Here is a 23,979-nt window from a genome sequence, read left to right as displayed (position 1 = left end):
GTTATCTCTGGGTGCCTGCACCTGCACTAGGAATCCGCTGCTCCTGGAGGCTATTTTTCCCCTTGTTGCCCTTGTTGTTTATCATCGTCTTATTTTTGCTCTTGTTGTTGCTGTCATCGTTGTTGGATGGGACAGGAAGAAAGAAATCGAGACAGGAGGGGAAGACAGAGAAGGCGAGAGAAAAAGACACCTGCAGGCCTGCTTCACTGCTTGTGAAGTGATCTCCCTGCAGGTGGGGGGGCCAGGGGCTCGAACCCAGATCCCTATGCCGGTGATCCTTGCACTTTGCGCCATGTGCACTTAACTCACTGTGCTACCCCAAAGCCTCCATTCTGTAACAAAGTGTTTTTTTTTTTTTTTTATCTAAGCACATACTTTGGCTAAGAAAAAATTTTTTAATTGATATTATTCCCATCATGGAAAAATTCTGACTTCCAGCATTCTTTCTTTCCAAAAGATGAAATAATTATTGTCTTTTTGTAATTCCCGAATACTTTTTTCCTAATATTTTATCTTACCTAGTTAAATACAAGATTAAAGGCTAATTAATCGGGCCAGGTGGTGGTGTACCCAGCTGCGTGTCACGCTGCCTTGCACAAGTTTTGAGCCCCTCTCTCTACCTGCAAGAGGTCACTTCAGAAGTGGTGAAGCAGGTCAGCAGGTGTCTCTTTTTCTCTCTCTATCTCCCTTCCCCTCTTAATCTTTGCCTTATCAAATAAAAATATATAAAGATAAAAATGGTGGTTGTCAACAAGGGCAACAAAAGGGAATAAATAAATAAAATAAATATTTAAAAAAAAAAAAAAACGGTGGTTGCAGGGAGTCGGGCTGTAGTGCAGCGGTTTAAGCGCAGGTGGCACAAAGCACAAGGACCGGCATAAGGATCCCAGTTCTAACCCCGGCTCCCCACCTGCAGGGGAGTCGCTTCACAGGCGGAGAAGCAGGTCTGCAGGTGTCTATCTTTCTCTCCTCCTCTCTGTCTTCCCCTCCTCTCTCCATTTCTCTCTGTCCTATCCAACAACGACAACAACAATAATAGCTACAACAATAAAAAACAACAAGGGCAACAAAAGGGAATAAATAAATAAAATAAATATTAAAAAAAAAGGTGGTTGTCAGAGTGGTGAATTCATATTGCTGACACTAAGCCCCGGCAATAAACCTGATGGCAAATAATTAAGTAAGTTAGTTAATAGAACTAAATGAACTAAAACTTACTTCGTAAAATGCATTAAAAATAAAACATTATTTCATTAATGATAAAATTAGGGCCTAAGAGACAGTTCATCCAAGAGGGCAGGGCACATATCTTATCAAACCAACTGAATGAACTCTCTGGTTACAAAATACATATTTTCTGCTCAAAGTCATTGATTGTCAGAGAAATGCAAATAAAGACAATGATGAGATACCACTTCACTCCTGTGAGAATGTCCTACATCAGAAAAGATAGCAGCAGCAACTGCTGGAGAGGTTGTGGGGTCAAAGGAACCCTCCTGCACTGCAGGTGGGAATGTCAATTAGCCCACCCCCTGTGGAGAGCAGTCTGGAAAACCCTCAGAAGGCTAGAAATGGACCTACCCTATGACTTTGCAATTCCTCTTCTGGGGATATGTTCTAAGGAAACAAACATACCCATCCAAAAAAGACTTATGTATACCTATGCTCTTAGCAGCACAATTTGTAGGAGTCAAAACCTGGAAGCAGCCTGGGCATCCAGCAACAGATGAGTGGCTGATTAAATTGTCTTATATATACACAATGGAATACTACTCAGCTATTAAAAATGGTGAATTCACCATCTTCACCCCATCTTGGCTGGAGCTTGAAGGAATCATGCTAAGTGAGATAAACTAAAAAAAGAAGGATGGGGATTCAGGCGGTAGCACAGCAGGTTAAGCGCATATGGGGCGCAAAGCACATGGACCGGCATAAGGATCCTGGTTCGAGCCCAAGGCTCCCCACCTGTAGGGGAGTCAGAGTCGTTTCACAGGCGGTGAAGCAGGTCTGCAGGTGTCTATCGTTCTCTCCCCCTCTCTGTCTTCCCCTCCTCTCTCCATTTCTCTCTGTCCTATCCAACAACAACGACATCAATAACAATAACTACAATAATGAAAAACAAAAGGGAAAATAAATAAATATTAAAAAATAAATTAAAAGATAAGGATGAATATGGAATGATCTCACTCACAGGCAGAAGTTGAAAAACAAGATCAAAATGGAGAAAAAAAAATTCTAGGCAGAACTTGGACTGGAGCTGGTGTATTGACCAAAGTCAAAGACTCTGGGGTGGGGGGGGTTCAGGTCCTGGAACAGGATGGCAGAGAAGGACCTAGTGGGGGTTGACTTGTTATGTGGAAAACTGGGGAATGATATACATGTACAACTATTGTATTTTACTGTTGACTATAAACCATTAATCCTCCAATAAAGAAATTTATTTAATATTTATTTTATTTATTTATTCCCTTTTGTTGCCCTTGTTGTTTTATTGTTGTAGTTATTATTGTTGTTGTCGTTGTTGGATAGGACAGAGAGAAATGGAGAGAGGAGGGGAAGACAGAGAGGGGGAGAGAAAGACAGACACCTGCAGACCTGCTTCACCACCTGTGAAGCGACTCCCCTGCAGGTGGGGAGCCGGGGTTCGAACCGGGATCCTTATGTGGTCCTTGTGCTTTGCGCCACCTGCGCTTAACCCGCTGCGCTACAGCCCGACTCCCCAATAAAGAAATTTAAAAGAATACCTATTTTTAACTTTCAGGAGTAAAATATACCTTACAACACTTTCACATTTTTCCTATGATGCCCTGCCTCACAGTCCCCCACAGAAACCTAGAGTCACATAAATCTCAGAGAGAGCATTGTGCAGGTCTTACTAACTCCTATGCAATGTAGCTCTGTCCCTCTTCACATTTTGTTTTATGCTTCCCTCATTTTCCTCTTTGCTTTACCTTCCAAGGAGTTTCACCTTTGTAATCAACACAGAAAATTCCTCAGGGCCTTCAGGAAGGTGATCATCGAGTAGGTCAACATGCACACTTTTCATCAGCTCCGCTGCTGCAAAGAGGAGCTCCCCTGAAGCAGGGATAAAATCCAAGCCGGCTTCTGCTGTGCCACTCAGAGTCTCATAACAGAGTCTCACACGGCCAAAGGAGCCACCAGATCGAAGGACGGTGACATTAACCTACGTGAGAAGCAGTATTGGACTGGGTTTGAAAGTTCAATCCAATATTTAACTTTGATTGTCTCTAACTAGTGAGGAGGCTTACAGGGATTATGTAAATATTATATACATCTATAAAAGTATTTACATTTCATACGAAAATAACCTTGAAAGTAAATGCATCAATCTGTAAAACCTCTGCATATGAACACGCAGACACATTCAGAATACACATGTAAAAAAAAAAAATAACTCATACTACAAAACAAATTTAAAGTAGTAAGCCACACCCTTTGTGCCTCTTCTGACACTCGAAGTTGCTCTTGTGAAAAAGCAAACTGGCCGTAGGGAAAATCGCTGGCCACCATCGTGATATTGGCAGTGCTGCTGGATTCACTTAATTTGCCCTCCTCACTGACTCCAGTAAGCTGAAACTCATAGGTGCATTTCTCTTCAGGAACGTCATCATTCAAAGCCTAGAGATGGACAGCAAGAGTCATTACTGCAGAATACTTTAAATGACGTCAACTGCTTCGCCTCATCCCGGCAGGAGCTTGAAGGAATCATGTTAAGTGAGATAAGCCAAAGAAGAGGATGGATACCAGACTATCCCACTCATAGGTAGAACTTAAGGGGAAGTGGTCTGGGAGGTGGCGCAGTGGATAAAGCATCGGACTCTCAAGCATGAGGTCCTGAGTTCGATCCCCGGCAGCACATGTACCAGAGTGATGTCTGGCTCTTTCTCTCTCCTCCTATGTTTCTCATTATAAATAAAATAAAAAAAAAAAAAAAAACTTAAGGGGGGGAAAAAGACAGAAAGTGAAAGCACAAAATGAAATCCTGACTGGGTTTGGTGTATTGCACAAAAGCAAAAGACTCTGGGAAAAGAGGTGGGGGTGGGGGTGGGGGGCTTTGAGTTCCTGGTACATGGTGGTGGAAGAGGACCTAGTCTGGGAGTGAGAGCGTTTTGCAGACACTTATCATGGAGAAATGAGAAACTGTACTCCTGTGTCATTAACTGTACTGTAAACCATCAACCCCCCCCATAAAATAATTTAAAAGAAATAAAAACATCCATCATTAAAATAAGAACAAACTCTGAAATATTAACCCTCCCAGCTAGCCTGCCCCTACAACCAGCCAGAGAGAGAGAGAGTGAGAGAGACAGAGAGAGACGCCAAATAGAGTCCAGTAACACTGATACCTGTATTACTACAATAGCCGCAGATTGTCCATTTCGCATTGTTAGTTTTCCTGAAGTTTCAGCAAACTGACCCACAGAAGGAGGGAATATTCTCCAATACACTGTCACCTCTCCCCAAATCGCTGGACCACGAACAAGGCTAAATACACAAATGTAAGAGGCATAGATAACTTGCTGAAATTGTTGCATATTTCAACAACAGTCTTCATAAGCATGTATCTAAATGACCTGATCTATCAACTATAAACCAAGTAAAAAATACTAAAATTTTAAAGTAGTAATGTTTGGTATCCTGAACATATACAAATCTGTTCAGCAAGAATAGTAATGAAAATACAGCACTGAAAGTGGAAGAGTTAAATGAAGAAAATAAATATTTATAGACATTTCATTTAATACACAAGGTAGAAAAATATTAACAAAGTGCTCTAAAAAAACATAGGCAGAGATAATTGAGGAAAACATACATGCAGTGATAACTGAGAAGCTGAATGCTGAAAAGATAAAGTATTAAATCAAATCAGCTCCATCGCAGGTAATGCTACCCTATTCTTCGTAAGAAAATCTGTGATGAAGTAGATTGTTTTTGACTGTACTAGTTTAAATTTATATTAGTCCTTGGTGCCACATCCCTTATACTCATAAAATAAACTATAAAATCCAGGTGATTTTCTTTTTTTTTTTTCTTTTTTGCCACCAGGATTATCGCTGGGGCTCAGTGTTGGCACTATGCACCCACCGCTCTCGGCGGCCATTTGTTTCCACCCTATTCTTTTTTTTTTTAACAGGACAGAGATAAATTGAGAGAAAAGAGGAGACAGAGAGGAGCAGAGAAAGATAGATAACCTGCAGACCTACTTCACCACTCATTAAGTGTCTCCACCCTATACAGGTGGAGAGCCAGGGCTTGAACCCGGGTCCTTGCACATGGTTGTATGTGCACTTACCTGCACGCACTACGACCCAGCCCCCAATCCAGGTGATTTTCTAAGGAATGATTCTACAGATAAAACATGCAAGATTGAGGGTCAGGTGGTGGCGCGGTGGGTTAAGCGCATGTGGCGCAAAGCGCAGGGACCGGCGTAAGGATCCCGGTTTGAGCCCCCGGCTCCCCACCTGCAGGGCAGTCGCTTCACAGGCAGTGAAGCAGGTCTGCAGGTGTCTATCTTTCTCTCCCCCTCTCTCTCTGTCTTCCCCTCCTCTCTCCATTTCTCTCTGTCCTATCCAACAACAAAGCAACATCAACAATGGCAACGAGGCTGCAGCAACTAGGGCAACAAAAAGGGGGAAAAATGGCCTCCAGGAGCGGTGGATTCATGGTGCAGGCACCGAGCCCAGCAATAACCCTGGAGGAAAAAAAAAACATGCAAGATTGCAGCAATGAAGTAACTATTATTTTGCATGATTGATGATTAAATAAGGTCAAGAGTACAGATCTCCTGATGTCAACTCAGTGTGTTTTCCTTGACATGGATAGTGCAAATGTCCCAAGATACAGAAACTTCCATGTGCAATAACTTTTATCTTTAATCTACACCAAAAGTTCGTTCTGTTCTCCACTGCATATTAACAATGTGCAAAATGGTGATGTTGGGGACCAAGGGACATTTCACCCAGAAGGACACAGGTCTTGCCTTGTCCACAGCTGGTTTGAGTTGCTGGCACCACACAGAAGGTTCTAGGACTCCGAGGAAGCTCCAGTTCTAAGGAGTCTCTCATTCTCTCTATCTCAGGTAAAAAAAAGAATGGAAAAAAGTTAACCCAGGAAGGTGACTCCACGCAGACTTAAGACCACAAAGTCTCGAAAAAAAAAAAAAAGGTTATAATGCTTGTTGACTATCTTTGGATTGAGAACAATGCATCTACAGTATAAAATGGTAGTTTAAATAAAACTTTAAAGCCCACATCCAGGCAAAGAAAATTTCTGAAGTCCATACCTGATGAGAGCAGTACCATTGTATTTTGCAGAAGGTTCCCCAATGAAGATGTGTCTAGATGATGGAGCTATCCCGACATCTCCTGGCACTCCCTTGTCACCTCTGAGGACGATTGATGCACTACCTAAGTTAAAGACGATATGTACTGTTTATGTAGCAAACACATGTATGCACATAACACAGTCTGGCAACACTGGAAATGCTTTACATATAGTATTAATGACAATCATATCCCTCTCGATTTCTCAGTCTCTACCCTAAGTAAAATAATAAAAAAATAAACATATTGCAAGTTGGGCTACACTGGTAAATGTTTTACCCTTATAACTGTCTTCTGTGTCTTGACGATCATATTAATCACTGCATGAAACATGGCACAGACACCTGGACATACTTAGGAATTGTAGAAGAATATGATGTAAAAATCTTACTCCATCACAGATTTATTTGAAAGCATTTAGACAGAAATGTAGAGAGATTATCTACCATAAGACAGGATGATTCTTTGTACAATTTTAAGAATTTACTTTGCCACATAATTTTGTGCTTTTAACCATAGATCCATGTATAAGATTAAGTATAGATAAAGACCAGTTCCTGTGAGATAGAGCATAGATTCACATGTATCCATAAATTAGGGCAAAATATATATCTGAAAGCAAAAGTACACAATAGTCTGCAGTGAGTCAGTATGAAGTTCATAATGAAATAGTGTCTATTTAGACTTAGATACCCTCCTCACCTACTTCCTATTACAGTTTTCTCACTCACTCCAAAGCTAACCTCATCAAAGCAAGGACTGCAAAAGCTGAATAAGGGCAAGAGACTGGCATACTTTAACAATGACTCTTTGTTCACTATCAGGCCACCCCATCAGCTGGGGCCCTAGTCGGGGAATCCTGAGATTCCAAAACAGACATGATGAGACTAGACCTCAAATAAATCCCTCTCTCCATTGTTACTGGTCACCTCTATCAGGAACAACACAATAGACCCCTTTGTGGGCCCCCACAGGACCTTGCCCTCAACTTGGATCAACAATGGTAGAGAATGTTCCATCCTCTGAAGGTACGTTGGACAACATACTCTATGCTCCACCTGAGGAATATAGGTCCTGAAATTGGGGCAGTTTGGAACATTCCTACTCATGACCACAGAATATGAGCTCAGATCTATAAGGATGCAGACGTCACATAGGCTCCTAAGCTGAATATGGGCCCCAGACCAGATCAAATCAATGGGGTTTACAGTCAACAATTGTATACACCTTTCCCATATTTGGGAGCTACTCTCTTCCCTGATCCAGCTTTCTGGTCCTTTTTTCAGCCATGACATAGTCTCCCAGACAATAACTAGGATCCACCTGCATATCAGATTTCAGGCTCAGGGAAAAAAAGAAAAAAAAAAAAAACTAGTATAGCCACAGGCCCTTTGGAATATAACTAAAGTATGCGTACTAGCTAGCTACAGAACGGAGACGTCCCCCACTCCAACTCTTCATCTGCACTACTCCAGCCTTGAGGTTCATGATTAGTCAACAACTTTTTTGGCTTTATATGTTAACTCTCTTTTCAGCCACCAGGCTCCAGATGCTAGCATGATGCCAACCAGACTTTCCTGGACAAACGACCCCACCAATGGGTCCTGGAGCTCTGATTCCCCAGAACCCCACCCCACCAGGGAAAGAGAGACACAGGCTAGGAGCACAGATTGACCTGTCAATGCCCATGGTCAGCGGGGAAGCAATTCCAGAAGCCAGACCTTCCACCTTCTGCAACCCACAATGACCTTGGGTCCTACTCCCAGAGGGTTAAAGAATAGGAAAGCTATCAGGGGAGGGGGTGGGTATGGAGTTCTGGTGGTGGAATCTGTATGGAGTGCAGGTGTCCCTCTTATCCTATGGTTTTGTGTTTCCTTTTTATAAATAAAATTTTTTTTAAGATTAAGTATTTTATAGCAAAAAACAAAGAAAAAAAGTCAAAGTTTCTGGCCCATTTATGATTACTATTGTTTCTACAACTATGAAAATCTTTTTCAAACTATTAATCCATTTCGGGGTCGAGTGGTAGAGCATCTAGTGAGCACACATGGTACAATGTGCAAAAACTCAGGCTAGAGCCCCTGGTCCCCAGATGCTGGGGGAAAGTTTTTTGAGTAGTGAAGCAGTGCTACAGCTGTCTCTCTGCCTCTTTCCCTATCTCCCCTTTCCCTTTTGATTTCTGGCTGTCTCTATCCAATAAATAAATATATTTTTAATTAAAAATATTTTTAAAAGAGTTAAAAAAACTATTAATCCATTTCCCAAAAAAAACAAAATTTCATATGGTTTATAGGAAAATAAAAATTGCATGCATGTTTCTTAAATGTCAAAATATTTAAGTACCTCTGTTCAGGTGAAAACAGATAATAGAAAGGTTGAAATATGAATCACAATAATTGTTTTTTAAAAAATGATATTTTAATAGGCAAACATTAACTCAAAGGGATTTATGGGCCCCAATGTTTATAGTTCACAACTGCCAAAAACTGAAAGCAGCCTAAATGTCCATCAACACATGAGTAAATAAAGAACTTACAGGCTAAAAACTCCATGGAATTGGACTCTGCAATCAAATAGGATGATATTGAGTCCTTTGGGACCAAATAGAGGGAGCTGGAGGTGATTGTGCCTAGTGAAATTAAGAAAGGGGGCCAGGCAGTGTTGCACCTGGTTAAGTGCACACATCACAGTGCCCAAGAAACAAGGTTCAAGGCCCTGGTCCCCACCTGCAAGAGGAAAGCTCCATGAGTGGTGAAAGAGGGCTGCCGGTATCTCTCTATCTCTGTCCCTCTCTCTGTCTCTGTCTCTTCCTTCCCTCTCAATTTCTCTCTGTCTCTATCCAATAATAAATAAGTAAAAATACTCAAAAAAGAGAAAAATAAATAGATAAAAGACAACTACTGGATAGTTTCACTGATGTGGAATCTAGAGAACTGATATACATGAGCTAGCAAATAAAAAAAAAAAAGAAAATGTCTCTAAGACTTTGTGGGTTATGGTGGTTGTTATTGTTAGGGAAGGGGGGCACAGGACTCTGGTGGTGGGTGTGATGTGGAGCTATAGTCTGTAATTACAATCTTGTGAATCACTATTAATCACAAATTTTAAAAAAATGGTATAGAAAAATAAATAACCTTGGGGCTGGGTGGTGGCATGCCTGGTTGAGCACACATGTTACAGTGCACAAGGACCCAGGTTCAAGCCCCCACTCCCCACCTGCAGAGGGAAAGCTTTTCGAGTGGTTAAGCAGGTCTACAGGTGTCTCTCTGTTTCTCTTCCTCTCTATCTCCCCCTACCCTCTCAGTTTCTGGCTGTCTCTATCCAGTAAATAAAGATAATACAAAAATTAAAAAGAAAAATAAATAGCCTTTTTTTGTGTACAGTAATATGTAACCATTGTAAGTGTGTATAGGAAATACTGGAAATCAAAAATAACTATTAACATTGCAAGTAAATAATTTTGAACATAAATACAGCATACACATGACAAAAAAATGCAATTATCCTGACATATTTTGATAAAGCATGCTTCATTAACTAATAATTACACATGTAATTCAATGTTCTTGTTCTTTTTAAAGTATTTCTGATCTGTAATGTAATTAAGGATCTTTTGCCACATTCTTTTGAGCAGTTACATAATCTAAATATATAGTTAGTCCTCCACTATTGGCCCATAAATGGAACTTGAGTATTTTATAAATACTGCTATAATAAATATATATATTAAAGCTAAATCACACAATTAAGTAATATAAAATCTTCAACTTTTGTAAAAGTGTGAGCTTACCAGCACTTGGAATACTAGAGAAGTAGAAGAAGAAGGAGGAGGAGGAGGAGGAGGAGGAGGAGGAGGGGAAGGGGAAGAAGAAAGAGGAAGAAAAAGGAGAAGGAGAAGGAGAAGAAGGAGAAGAAGAAGGAGGAGGAGGAGGAGAAGAAGAAGGAAAGAAGAAGAAGAAGGAGAAGAAGAGGAAGAGGAAGAAGGAGAAGAAGAAGATGAGGAAGAGGAAGAAGAAGAAGGAAGAAAGAAAAACTATAGCTGTAAGAAAATTAGAATAATATCTTTGTTTTTTTTTGTAATCATTTTAGGATTTATAAAACCAGAGTTACCCACAATTATTGCTATTAATGGGATGCATTGGATCGACCTTCTCGTGGTGCATCCTGTGAGTACCCATTTATTGGGGAAACTGACGATCCTTCCTAGCCGACTGAATCCACATGGATCCCAGTCACTTTCAAAGCCAGCAACAAGCAGACATCAGGCTCAACCTGACGCTGTTGACTGGCTACGGAAGAAGGGCAAATGCTAGAAGAAGAATTGCTATTAATTACTGAGTGACAATATTCTAAGGATCTACTTTTTACTTTAAAAAAATGTAAATTTCTCTTACCTTTCAAAGGCGATATCTCTGTATCATCCACTGATACTAAATGAATGGTGAAGTTTCTGTCTTTCTCCACCACAGTGTCTTGAAGTGTGTGCAATACAATAGTCTTCTGCGACTCAGTCTACATCAAGTGAAAGAAAGAAAATCTCCCCAATTAACCAAAGTCAAGTTTCAAATACTCTGTTTAGCTGAATAATATTTAAGTTCATAGGTATGTTTAAGTACGTCCATTTTGCCTCCAGTTAGGATTTATTTCTAGAGAGAATTAGTACACAAATGTCAATCTGGTCCTGAAGATCACTTAGGTTCTTAGTAGAAATTTTAGGGGAAATATTTTTAAAGACACTTATTTTAAATTTGCTTATTTATTCTTTTTTTGCCTCCAGGGTTATTGCCAGGGCTCAGTGCCTGCACCACAAATCCATTGCTCCTGGAGACCATTTTTTTCCCCTTTTGTTGCCTTTGTTTCTTTTTACCATCATTGTGACAATTATTATTGTTGTTGTTGCTGTCGTTGGATAAGACAGAGAGAAATCGAGAGAGGAGGGGAAGACAGAGAGAGGGAGAGATAGACAACTGCAGACCTGCTTCACTACCTGTGAAGTGACTCCCCTGTAGGTGGGGAACCAGGGGTTCGAACCGGGATCCTTATGCCGGTCCTTGCACTTCATGCCACATGCGCTTCAAGCCACGTGGGCTTAACCCACTGTGCTACTACCTGACTCCCTTATTTATTCATTTTTACTTGATAGGACAAAGAGGAATTAAGAAGGGAAAGGGAGATAGAGAGGAAGAGAAAGAAAGAGAGAGGGAGAAAAAGATAGGTAGAGAGAGAGACCTGCAACACTGCTTCACCACTTATGAGGCTTCCCCTTGCAGATGGCGATTAGGGGTTTGAACCAGTGTCCTTAAACACAGTAATGTGTGCACGCAATTGTGTGTACCACTGCCTAATCCCAAAGGGAAATATATACTTTTAGCATAACCTCTAAATTTATTATAGAAAAACTTCAACCACTGGAAGTCCAATTTCAACAAGAGTTAAATGAAAGCCAGGCAGGTATCTCCATTGGTAAAGCAGGTGGGCAAGAAGTCTTGGGTTCAATTCCTGACACTGCATGTGACCAAGAAGAGCTTTGGTATTATGTTCCTAGTCTTCTTCTCATTGAATAGAAAAAAAAAAAAAAACTGCTTTTAAAAGAGAGAGATGAAAGGTCATAGCATGTATAAACAGACCACAGTCATAGATTTCATTCATAGATTTCTACTCTCTTTTTTTTTAATTTGGAAAAATATTTATTTTGGCTGAAATACTTTCAATCCCAGGAGTTCTAAACTGGAAAGAATATAAAAGGGCTCCTTCTTTTTATATAAGTTCTCTCCGGGGGGGGCTCGATCCTCCTTGCCTGAGTTTTCTTTTTTCCTTTTATTCTTTTATTATCAGAGCACTGCTCAGCTCTGGCTTAGGGTGGTGGGGGGGGGATTGAATCTGAGACTTTGGAGCCTCAGGCACAAAAGCCTTTTTGCATAACCATTATACTATCTCCCCCACCAAGTAACAGATTTATATTTTTACTACTTCCTTTAAGAAACACCATTTAAAAATACTGACTGGGGCTGGGTGGTGGTACACTGAGTTAAGAGCACATATTACCATGCCTGAGGACCGGGACTCCAGCCCCAGCTCCTCAGTCTTTTTATCTACTTCTCATTTTGACTCTTTCCTTTCTACCCAGTTTAGACTCCTTGTACCCAAGAAAAGTCAACTCATCTTGATAGGGTTCATTGTCTCTGATTAGCAAGAGGAACAGAAACTGCTAGATAAGGGTAGCATCCAGGAGTAAAGTAGAATTCCTCTTGGGTGCCTTTGGACCCAAACTAACTTTGGACCTGGCAGTGCAGCAACCCCTGGGTAAGAAGATATGACTACTGGGACCTTAGATTCCTCAAGAGTAAAAGCTGAAGTTGAAGGAAACTGAGACTGAATGGCACAAGATAAAGACAGTGACTACATATTGTAGCCCAAGAGAATGCAGCAAGTCCTGCAGTGCACTGCAGTATGGAGAAAATGTGTCCGCATGGAACAATACAAACTACTGAGGTAAGGCAGCTGCACAGCCAGTTGAGCTCACACATTACCATGTGCAAGGATCCAGGTTCAAGGCCCCAGTTCCCATCTGCAGGGGAGAAGCTTCACAAGGAGTGAAGCAATTCTTCTTTATCTCCCTCTCTATCTCCTTCTGTCCTATCAAAAAAGGGGGAAGGGGAACTGACCACCAAGAACAATGGTTTGAGCCCCTGTGATAACCCTGGAGGTAATAAATAAAAGAAAGAGAGATTCAGCTACGTAAGTCATGAAGGTGAAACACTCTTAAAGATGCTAAATCAGCCAAGATAAAAGTGCATTAATTGGAGAGTTGAGCGGTAGTGCAGTGGGTTAAGCGCATGTGGTGCAAAGCGCAAGGACCATCATAAGGATCCCGGTTTGAGCCCCTGGCTCCCCACCTGCAGGGGAATTGCTTCACAGGTGGTGAAGCATGTCTGCAGGTATCTATCTTTCTCTCCCCCTCTCTGTCTTCCCCTCCTCTCTCCATTTCTCTCTGTCCTATCGAACAATGACATCAATAACAACAACAGTAATAACTACAACAATAAAACAAGGGCAACAAAAGGGAATAAATAAATATTCTTTAAAAGTGCATTAACTGTCACTAGTCTACTGAGAGACATGTCATGCTATTTCCCAGTATCTCCTTAACATAACTTATTCACCCACAAAGTCAAGTCTGGCACTCAATATGAAGTCAGAAGAGCCCATATAACAGCAAGATAAGTATGCAGATACAAATGCAAGTAATCTGTAAATCTAAAAGACAATTTCATTCCTATAACGGCGGGGAGAGACAGATGGTCTGTATTATGTGTCACTGTATGAAGTCACCCTTTTGCAAGTCAAAATGGCCAGACAGCTGCACTTGCATAAAGTTTGATTTAACAGACCCAGAGATGAGGAACAGCAAAGTTATGTTTAATTATTAAACATCAAGAGAAGTCTTCAGAGAGAAGTGACATAGATATACAGGATGAGGGAAAAGCAACCACATAGACCAGAACAGTGAACGTGCTTAGCTTATGCTGGAAATAACCAATAGGTTTCTATTACTGAAGCACAAAGGAGAAAAATAAAGTAATAAATGACAAGTTGGGCGGTGGCACACTGAGTTAAGCACACATAGTACTAAGCACAACGATCCACGCAAGGATCCCGGTTCCAGCACCCAGCTCCCCACCTGTGAAGCAGGTCTGCTGGTATCATCTATCTTTCCCTCTCTCTATCTACCCACCCTCCCTTCTCAATTTCTCTCTGTCCTAACGAATAAAAAAATGGAGGGACTACCAGAAGTGATGGATTCATAGTGCTGGTATGGAGCCCAGCAACTGAAGGCAAAAAAAAAAAAAAAAAAAGTGTGTGTGTGTGTGTGTGTGTGTGTGTAAGGGAAAGCCAGAATCATTAAAGACATCACTGGGTCATTTTAAGCAGCAGATTATATGGTGTGGATATTCTTTATAGAAAGATTTTTTTTAATAATTTTATTGAGACAGTTAATGGTGTACAGTACATTACTCGCACATGGGCATAATGTCTCATTTCCCTGGGATAGATGTCTGCAGAATATTCTCACCCCATCTTAAAATAAAATTCATAGTTTTAAAATGTGACAGGCATCCTGATGTTGACTCTACCTCATCAAAATGAACCATCCCACTCAAAGGACTGAGATCATCTTTGGCCTTTTCATCTACTGTCCACTGAAGTCGAACAGCTCCTTTTCCACCTGGGGATCGGACAACTGTCAATGTCACATATGAACCAGGGTCATCAGACAAAAGGGATTCATCAACCATTACCTGAAAGAAAGAAAGAAAAAAAGAAAACCCTGCAGAATGAAAAAACAGAAACAGGAAAAACAAAGTTTTGTTTCTATTTACAATGACTGAAGTTATTGAATTTTAAAGTTTATTCATAGCAAGTTAAGATCATATGATTAAAATTTGGGGGGGGGAGCAGGACAGTAGCACAGCGAGTTAAGCACACATGGTGCAAAATGCAAGGTCAAGCTCAAGGATCCCCTGGCGCCCCCACCTGCAGGGAGAATTGCTTCACAGGCTGTGAGGCAGGTCTGCAGGTGTCTATCTTTCTCTTCCCCTCTCTGTCTTCCCTTCCTCTCTCCATTTCTCTCTGTCTTAACCTACAACCACAACAGCAGTAGCAACAATGGGGGGGGGGGGAATGCTGGCAGTAGTAGTGGATTCCTATTGCAGGCACTGAGTCCCAGCAATAACCCTAAAGGCAAAAAAAAAAAAAAAAAAAAAAAAAAAATCACCAAACTCTGTTTCCTATTTGGCCTATACAAGCAGCCATTAGTCAGTCATCTGGTAGCTTCTCTTACAATTACGTGGAATTTTGGCCAGTGAAATATACACACAAGTGAAGTGATTATCAGCTTCCCATACAATCTTCTGCATTCCTTCTTTCCCCCATTTGTCAGGTGACCAGAGAAAAATCCCAGTATCTTGAGAAAAAGTGGGCTGGCCGGAAGATGACAGGAATCTGTTGGCAAGGATGTCACTCAGAAAAAAAGGTGTCCATAAGACCTTAACTCAGTACGCTGATGTAGAACAGTTGCTTCAAGAAAAACATAAGCTTCTGGGGCTAGGCTGTGTGTCACGTCCAATTAAGTGCACATATCACTATGCACAAGAACCTGTGTTCGAGCCCCCCTTCCCCACCTGCAAGGAGGACACTTCATGAATGGTGAAGCAGTTCTTTTATCTTTTTCTTCCCCTCTTCCTCTCCCCTCTCATTTTCTCTCTATCCTGTCAAATTAAAAAACAGAAAGGAAAAACTGGAAAAATGTCCACTGAAAGTGGTGGGTTCATAGTGCAGGTACTGAGCCCCAGAGATAATCCTTTTAGAAAAAATACTTCTATTATGTAAAGAAAGCAATAGGGTTCTTTGCATGCAGTCAGGCTCCCCACCTAATACAGACCTAAACTGTTCTCTATATTATCTGCTAAGTTCATATTTAAGAGGTTTTGTAAATGTGATAAGGAAATTTAATATTAACCCATGTCATTGATTTTTTAAAAAGGTCTCATAGAAAATAAATAATAAAGGTAAATTAACACATGAACTTTCCTTACTAAGAGACCCAATTCACTTGAATTACATACAATGACTGCCAAATAAAGTCTATACTGAACCTAAGGTATTCACCCATTTGTAAACATTAAGACAGTGTTTTCATTTTCAAGAGAGACAGATGCTTAAATATGTAGGATAGTCTTGTTTTATAATTTTTATATTTTCATTTTGTGTCATAAGTAGAGATTTTGAGCTGATACTTACTAATTTTTTATTATATGCTAGTTTTTGCATATACTTTAAGCTTCCAAGACACTCTACAGAATCTTAAGAGTCCTGGGTGGGAATAGATAGCATAATGGTTATGCAAAGAGATTCTCACACCTGAGACTCTGAAGTCCAGGTTCAACATCCTGTAACACTATAAACAGAGCTGAACCACTGTTTTTTTTTCCTCTGGTTAAAAGAAAAAAATAGAGGAAGGGAAAGAGAACATCTTAGAGGCAAAAATAGACATATATTTGAGGAGAGTATAGAATCTAATTCAGATATGTTAATTTCACACACAGTGATGTTTATACTATTCCTCAGTCAAGAATCATTAAGTCAGGAGGGAGAAGAAAAGCTTCATATCAAAAAATAACATATATTAGTTCCTTTTTTTTCCCATAGAAAACAGTTTCACAAGTTGATTTCCAATAGGCTATATTTATTCCTGGTGCTTTGGTAAATTTAGCACATTGTTTTGTGAGCAGCACATCAACTTTGACAGATTTATACTAATAGCTTTTTTTTTAAATACTCTTCAGTTCTGAATTTAGTATCTATACAGTGAAATAATGCTAATAGTGCTCATGTTACCATGCACAAGGACCTGAGTTCAAGTGCCCCAGCTGTCATCTACAAGGGAGAAATTTCACAAGTAGTGAAACTTTGGTACAGGTGTCTCTCTCTTTCTCTCTCATCTGTCTCTCCCCTCTCAATTTATCTATGTACTATTATGCAAGGGAGGGAAAGGAGGGAGGGAAGAAGGAAGGGAAGGAGGGAGGGAGGAAAATGCTAACAGAATCCTGAGTGAACAATATTACCTACCATGGATGTTAAAAGAGAACCTCCATGATATCAAGAGATTAGGCAATAAGGAAGTACAAGAGAAGTAGTCACAAAGGCTTGAGAAAAAAAGCTGATACCTACAGCAACAAAGTAGCAACTGACATCTCTTGAGCGTAAAGTTCAGTTAGGAGTGTTTTCCACACAGTAACTACTTGGATCGACCTTCTCGTGGTGCATCCCGTGAGTACCCAATCATTGGGGAAACTGACGATCCTTCCTAGCTGACTGAATCCACATGGATCCCAGTCACTTTCAAAGCCAGCAACAAGCAGCTCCTGACAGCTTTGCTGTTGACTGGCTACGGAAGAAGGGCAAACGCTAGAAGAAGTAACTACTTTACTCCTCCCAGCAGAGGGCATGAGCAAGAACACAGGAGGAAAGGGAGGACCTTTCACTTTTAGACAGTAAGACAATTAGAAATCTGAGGATATTTCAGTAAAATATAAATTCTCACATCAGGAATGTACTAAAGTTTATGCACTAAAACTTATGATAGCAGTGAAAATAAAATGAATAAACAAAGATTATTTATGAATCATATTTTCCTTAACAGTGAGAAAAACATGCAAATACACTATCCATGTCACACTAGATCCAAAAGTATGGCAAAGTTAAAAGTAAAAACATTATTATTATGTTTACTCAGTTGAAGGCCTGCTTCTAAACCAAACTTCATATGTAACCTCAAAATCTAATAGACATTTTGTAGAAATTAAAACATGCACACACACATATATGCAAGGAAAATGAGGTGAAATACAGTAAAATATAATGGTGTCCAAGCCACCTTAGGATACTAATTTATAGATACTTCACCTCTTTATACACTGTTTTTATTTCCTAAACTTTTTACTACATAGAAAACAATAGCTACTTTCTTGTAAATATACTACTCCTTAAACTTACTTCTGCTTTTTTCTTTCCTCAAGTTAAAAAAATTAAATATTAAAAAAAAAGTGTTGGGAGTCAGGCGGTAGTGCAGCAGGTTAAGTACACATGGCACAAAGTGCAAGGACCAGCATAAGGATCCTGGTTCAAGCCCCTGGCTCCCCACCTGGAGGGGAGTCATTTCAAAAGCAGTGAAGCAGGTCTGCAGGTGTCTATCTTTCTCTCCCCCTCTCTGTCTTCCCCTCCTCTCTCCACTTCTCTCTGTCCTAGCCAACAACGATGACATCAATAACAACAACAACAAAAGAAAAAAAAGCAACAAGGGCAACAAAAGGGAATAAATATTTCAAAAAAAAAAAGTGCAATAGTGTCAAGTAGAAGAGTGTTCTATCCATCATGTGGTTCTATTTTTTCCTTTTATTGGGGTTAATGGTTTACTGTATACCTGTTGACACATGGTTTCATCAAGACTCCAAGGTTCTCTTCACCTCCCCTCATTTTCTTATGAAATTAAAATTTCATATATCTGATCATTGGGCAATTAATAGGATATATTTAAATTTTGGAGTAGTTGAGAGGACCCACCCTGATAGGTGGTTGTAGGTTTAGATTTCAATCCACAGAACAATAAGTGAAATTTAGAGCAATTTACTAAAAGTGATTTGGGGTGAGTTACTGACTATAAGTCTTATAAGTCTTCATTAAAGAATGAAGACATATGGAGTCATAAAAAATGTTTATGTCAAAATCACGTAAATAATTTTTTTGCCTCCAGGGTTATTGCTGGGGCTCGGTGGCTGCACTATGAATCCACTGCTCCTGCAGTCCCATTTTTCCCATTTTGTTGCCCTTGTTGTTACCTTTGTTATTGTTGTCGTTATTGTTATTGTCACTGCTGCTGTTGTTGTTGGGTAGGGCAGAGAGAAATACAGAGAGTAGGAGAGGCAGAGGCTTTTGTAATTGCTTCCCATGCTCAGCAGGGAAGCAATTACAAAAGCCAGACCTTCCACCTTCTGCATCCCACAATGACCTTGGGTCCATAATCCCAGAGGGATAAAGACAGGCATCCTCCCAATTATGGGAAAGGTGGGAGCTACTCTCTTCCCTGATCCAGCTTTCTGGTCCTTGTGCCAGCCATGAAATAATCTCCCCAGACAGCAGTTAGGATCCACCTGTATATCAGATTTCAGGCTCAGGGAAAAAAGAAAAAAAAAAAAAAAAAACCTAGTATAGCCACAGGCCCTTTGGAATATAACTAAAATATGCCTACTAGCTAGCTACAGAATGGAGGACCCCCCCCCAACTCTTCATCTGCACTATTCCAGCCTTTAGGTTCATGATTAGTCAACAACTTGTTTGGCTTTATATGTTAACTCTCTTTTCAACCACCAGGTTCCAGATGCTACCATGATGCCAACCATACTTCCCTGGACACACAACCCCACCAATATGTCCTGGAGCTCCGCTTCCCCAGAACCCCATACCACTAGGGAAAGAGAGAGGCAGGCTGGGAGTATGGACCGACCTGTCAATGCCCATGGTCAGCGGGGAAGCAATTACAGAAGCCAGACCTTCCACCTTCTGCATCCCACAATGACTCTGGGTCTATACTCCCAGAGGGATAGAGGATGGGAAAGCTACCAGGGGAGAGGGTGGGATATGGAGATCGGGTGGTGGGAATTGTGTGGAGTTGTACCCCTCTTATCCTATGGTTTCATCAGTGTTTCCTTTTTATAAATAAAAAAAAAATTTAAAGGGTCTTGTAAATCTCTGCTATATTACTAATAAAATATAAAAGAAAAAAAGAATAACTTCTTTTTTTAGTGTAGTCAAGATAGAGTACCAGAGTGTAGTTCATCCCTCCCCAGCTAAACTCATACTGAGTTACAATATCCAAATCCATTATAGAATGTTCCACTGTGATCTGACAAGAAGGCTAGCAAAGGATAAAATTTATGAATAAAACTAAATCCTGAGCCATTATACATTGCATTTTGTTTCCCTTTAATTGCCTGATGTAAGAGATCTCACTTAACTCAAACTGTGTATAATGCAGGGTCAGTCTTCAACGCAAAAGTCCTTGAAAAGAGAATTCTAGGTCAAAGGCAATGAAGGGATTTTGTTCATTGCTTTTTTGTTTTATTAGACACCCTACAACTATAAACTAGAAGAGAAATTAGCATAGGAAAAAATATCCCTTTTAAAGTTTAACTTACAGTCTTCTCTTCAAATCCAAATACTCCAAATGGAGAATCATTTTGTGGGATAACAACAGTTACTACAATATCGTCGCCAAGTCTGCCACCTCCAGTCACTTTGATTAAGGAAATATTGAATGTTTCCATGAGTTCAAATTCAGCATCATCAGTTATGGTGATTTCTATCATTGCAGTAACCTATCAAAGTAAAGAAACAAAAGAGGTAGAGAGGATATAATGCAGTAGCAATCCTTATTATATATATTCAAATTTTTAGTTAAAACACAGAAATACAGCACAAAGAAAAAAAGCAGGACTTATGGTCTGGGAGGTGGCATAGAAGGTAAAAATTTGGGAGTTGTGTGGTAGTACAGTGGATTAAGCGCACATGGCACAAAACGCAAGGACTGGCATAAGGATCCCGGCTTCCCACCTGCAGGGGAGTCGCTTCACAGGCGGTGAAGCAGGTCTGCAAGTGTCTTTCTCTCCCCCTCTCTGTCTTCCCCTCCTCTCTCCATTTCTCTCTGTCCTATCCAACAACGAACACCATCAACAACAACAACAATGACCACAACATGGCTAAAACAACAAGGGCAACAAAAGGGGGGAAAATGGCCTCCAGGAGCAGTGGATTCATGGTGTAGGCACTGGAGCCCAAGCAATAATCCTGGAGGCAAAAAAAAAAAAAAGGTAAAAATGCCTGACTTGCAAGCTTTAGGTCCTGAGTTCTATTCCAGGCATCACATATGCAAAAATAATACTTCTGTTTTCTTTTCCTGCTTTGTTATAATACTATCTTTTTTAAATTTCTTTATTGGGGAATTAATGTTTTACATAAACTGTAAATACAGTAGTTTGTACATGCATAACATTTCCCAGTTTTTCACATAAAAATACAACCCCCACTAGGTCCTCTGTCATCCTTTATGGACCTGTATAATACTATCTTAATCAAAAGTGGTACTGCATTTCAAAGTCAAAAATTTACAATTAATTATTTTTAAGATAAATCACAGATGAAACAAAAGATAATATTATTTATAGACACTTAAAAGACATTAAGTATTATTCTTGAGTAAAAATACTAAAAATATCATGCAGGCCCTAATAATAATTGCACAAAGATAAATCTTAGTAAACTTGGTGTTATTACATTATATGAAATGGTGTCATAGAAATCATCATCTTCTGAGATTCAAATAAGTCTCTGTGGTTTCAATATTGCTTCTTTAACGTAGGGAGAAAGTAATGCAGTAAGAAATCAAAACTCAGGGGCATTTGTACCACTGCAGTACACCAGACTTTTCATGCCTGAAGGTCCAAGGTAACAGGTTCAATTACTGGCACCGTCTTAAGCTGAAGCTAAGCAATGCTCGCGCGCGCGCGCGCACGCGTGTGTGTGTGTGTGTGTGTGTGTGTGTGTGTGACTCTCATTAAAATAAATATGTAAGAAATCAAATGAGGGATCAGGAAAGCTTCACAAGTGGTGAAGCAAGGCTGCAGGTGTCTCTGTGTCTCTCTCCTCTATTTCCCCCTCCCCCTCCAATGCTCTGTCTCTATCCAATAATAAATATTTTTAAAAAAGAAATCAAAAAACTAGTTTCAGACATTTATATTCAGCATTTTACTCAATGTCTTGATGATCTCATTATTGTTAGCTTCATTCCAGGTTATAAAAATACCTTAGTTGTGTTTTCATGTTAAATCTATTTCTAAAGGAGAAACTCCAATATTTTGACAAAGACATATCCTAGAAAATATTTTGTGTTGTTGTTTTCGATGGCATTAGGAATGCACCTCTCCTGGAGGGTTTTTTTTTCATGTGTTTTTTCCCCTTATTTTATTTGATAGGACAGAGAGAAGTTGAGATAAAGAGGGAGAGAGATTGACAGACACCTGCAGACCTGCTTCCCTGCTTATGAAGCGTCCTCCCTGCCAGTGGGAAGCAGTGTGCAAACCTCAGTCCTTGTGCACTGTACTATGTGTGCTTAACCAAGCGCACCACCGCCGGGGCCCCCGCAAATGAAAATTTTCTACCTAAAATCTCCAATAACACAGAAAAGTGAGGAAGCTGAACTTCACAATCAGAGATGCAAAATCTTATGCAAATTCCAATGTTAACATGGAAACTTATTATACTATCTGCACCTCAAATAGCTACTGCAGAATACAGAATGAATTTTCTATAAGATGCAAACTTTAAAAATAATAAGCAACCTAACAGCACACTGGCTAAAGCACTGGACTCACAAGCATGAGATTCCTTGTTCAAAACCAACATCACATGTACCAGAGTGATGCTCCAGTTCTTTTTCTAATTAATAAATAATGTTTTAAAAATATAAAAAAGCATGATACTAAATAAACTAAGTTTTGGAACTTTTTGGTATGTACAGAGTAGAGTGGTAAAAGTAAAAAAAAAAAAAACAAGAAATAAAAATAACAATTACAACATACTAACTAAGATATTTCTGTTTGGCTTAATGTAGAAATAATTAGAGGGGTAATCTGGGAGGTGGCACAGTGGATAAAGCTCTGAACTCTCAAGCATGAGGTCCCGAGTTCAACCCCTGGCAGCACATGTACCAGTGTGATGTGTGGATCTTTCTCTCCTCCTATCATTCTCATTAATAAATAAATAAAATATTTTTTAAAAGAAATATCTAGAGGGCAGAATGTGTATTATGTATTCCATACACAACATAAAAACTATGTATTGCTGTACATCACAGTTGGACACTTGGTGAAGGACGATAAATGTTTTAAGTATAACAAAAGTGCTAATATGTTTATAAATAGCATACCTGTCCACCTGCAAATTCAAGAATCCCATGAGACGGCTTAAAATCTTCCAGGTCAGCACTGTTTGGAGTTGCCTTCCAATACACATGTACAGCACCAAAGTTTCCAGCCAGTCTCACTACAGGAACCTGAAGAAGACTCAGCAGTAGAGGCAATTCATATGCAGTTATAACTCCACCAGCATCCTATGCGTGAAGATTACAAGCTGACACATAAGGCAAAAACTAAGACATTATAAACTTCCATTCTACAAACTTATAATTTCTTCTTGTATTTCTCTTATTTCACCCTTCTTAGTAGAAATCAACTGTAGGCAAGAAATACAAATCATAGAAATTCAAAATTCTTATACTTAAATTCAGTGAAAACAAGTTTCCTCAGTCCTTTGGTCTAGCTCAAAGAGAACTAACAATTAGTAGAAATGATTAACTTTCAGACAGGCATTTGCAGGGGGCCAGGTGGTGGTGCACCTGGTTAAGTGCCCACGTTACAGTGCGTAAGGATGCAGGTTCAAGTCCTTGCTCCCTATCTGTAGGAGGCCAGTTTCACAAGTTGAGAAGCAGTGCTATAGGTGTCTCTCTGTCTCTCTATCTCCCCCTGCCCTCTCAACTTCTCTCTGTCTCTAGCCAATAATAAATTAAAATATTTTTATTAAAAAAGACAGGCATTTATAGATATAGGTAAGTAAAGTCAGCTCTTTTTTTTTTCAGAAAATATATACAGAGCAAAAGCAGCAGGTATAGTTATTATATTACTAAATTTACGAAAGTTCATCTCACTCTGGTAATGTGAAACTCAAAAATTCCTCTGGGATCATCATTTTCTTCAATCGTTATCTCAACTATTTCCATTCCAGGCCTCTGCACACTTGGTTGTCCTGCAGAGAAGTCAGAATTCACCAGGTACACCTCAGTGATATTGATAATAAATATTTCATCCAATTCAGGAACATTATCCTAGGGAGGTTGAGATGAGAAATGTATTGTTGTTGGAGGGCTAACAGTATGGTGCTTGCCATACAGACAGTTCAATGCCCCAGAACTCTTTTCACATCCTTCCAAACCCTCTCTGCCCAGTGTTACATTTTGGTGGAGTAC

The 23,979-nt window shown here is 39.8% G+C and overlaps 1 protein-coding gene across 1 annotated transcript in view; it reads right to left on the bottom strand.

The window, feature by feature from the left end:
* ADGRV1 (adhesion G protein-coupled receptor V1) overlaps window positions 1-23,979 on the bottom strand; it is a 561,037-nt gene that overhangs the window by 352,782 nt on the left and 184,276 nt on the right. Inside the window, exons 56-64 of the mRNA XM_016186350.2 lie at window positions 23,662-23,838; window positions 22,885-23,067; window positions 20,099-20,278; window positions 14,480-14,644; window positions 10,739-10,856; window positions 6,305-6,428; window positions 4,368-4,506; window positions 3,454-3,639; window positions 2,952-3,184 (exon numbers count right to left, since the gene is read on the bottom strand). Coding sequence (XP_016041836.2) covers window positions 2,952-3,184; window positions 3,454-3,639; window positions 4,368-4,506; window positions 6,305-6,428; window positions 10,739-10,856; window positions 14,480-14,644; window positions 20,099-20,278; window positions 22,885-23,067; window positions 23,662-23,838 — 1,505 coding nt within the window. The remainder of the gene's footprint in view (window positions 1-2,951; window positions 3,185-3,453; window positions 3,640-4,367; window positions 4,507-6,304; window positions 6,429-10,738; window positions 10,857-14,479; window positions 14,645-20,098; window positions 20,279-22,884; window positions 23,068-23,661; window positions 23,839-23,979) is intronic.

Source organism: Erinaceus europaeus, chromosome 11 (assembly GCF_950295315.1).
Source record: "Erinaceus europaeus chromosome 11, mEriEur2.1, whole genome shotgun sequence".
NCBI classification, from domain to species: Eukaryota; Metazoa; Chordata; class Mammalia; order Eulipotyphla; family Erinaceidae; genus Erinaceus; species Erinaceus europaeus.
The sequence above is the reverse complement of the archived record's forward strand: the minus strand, read 5'-3'. Positions and strand labels throughout refer to the sequence as shown.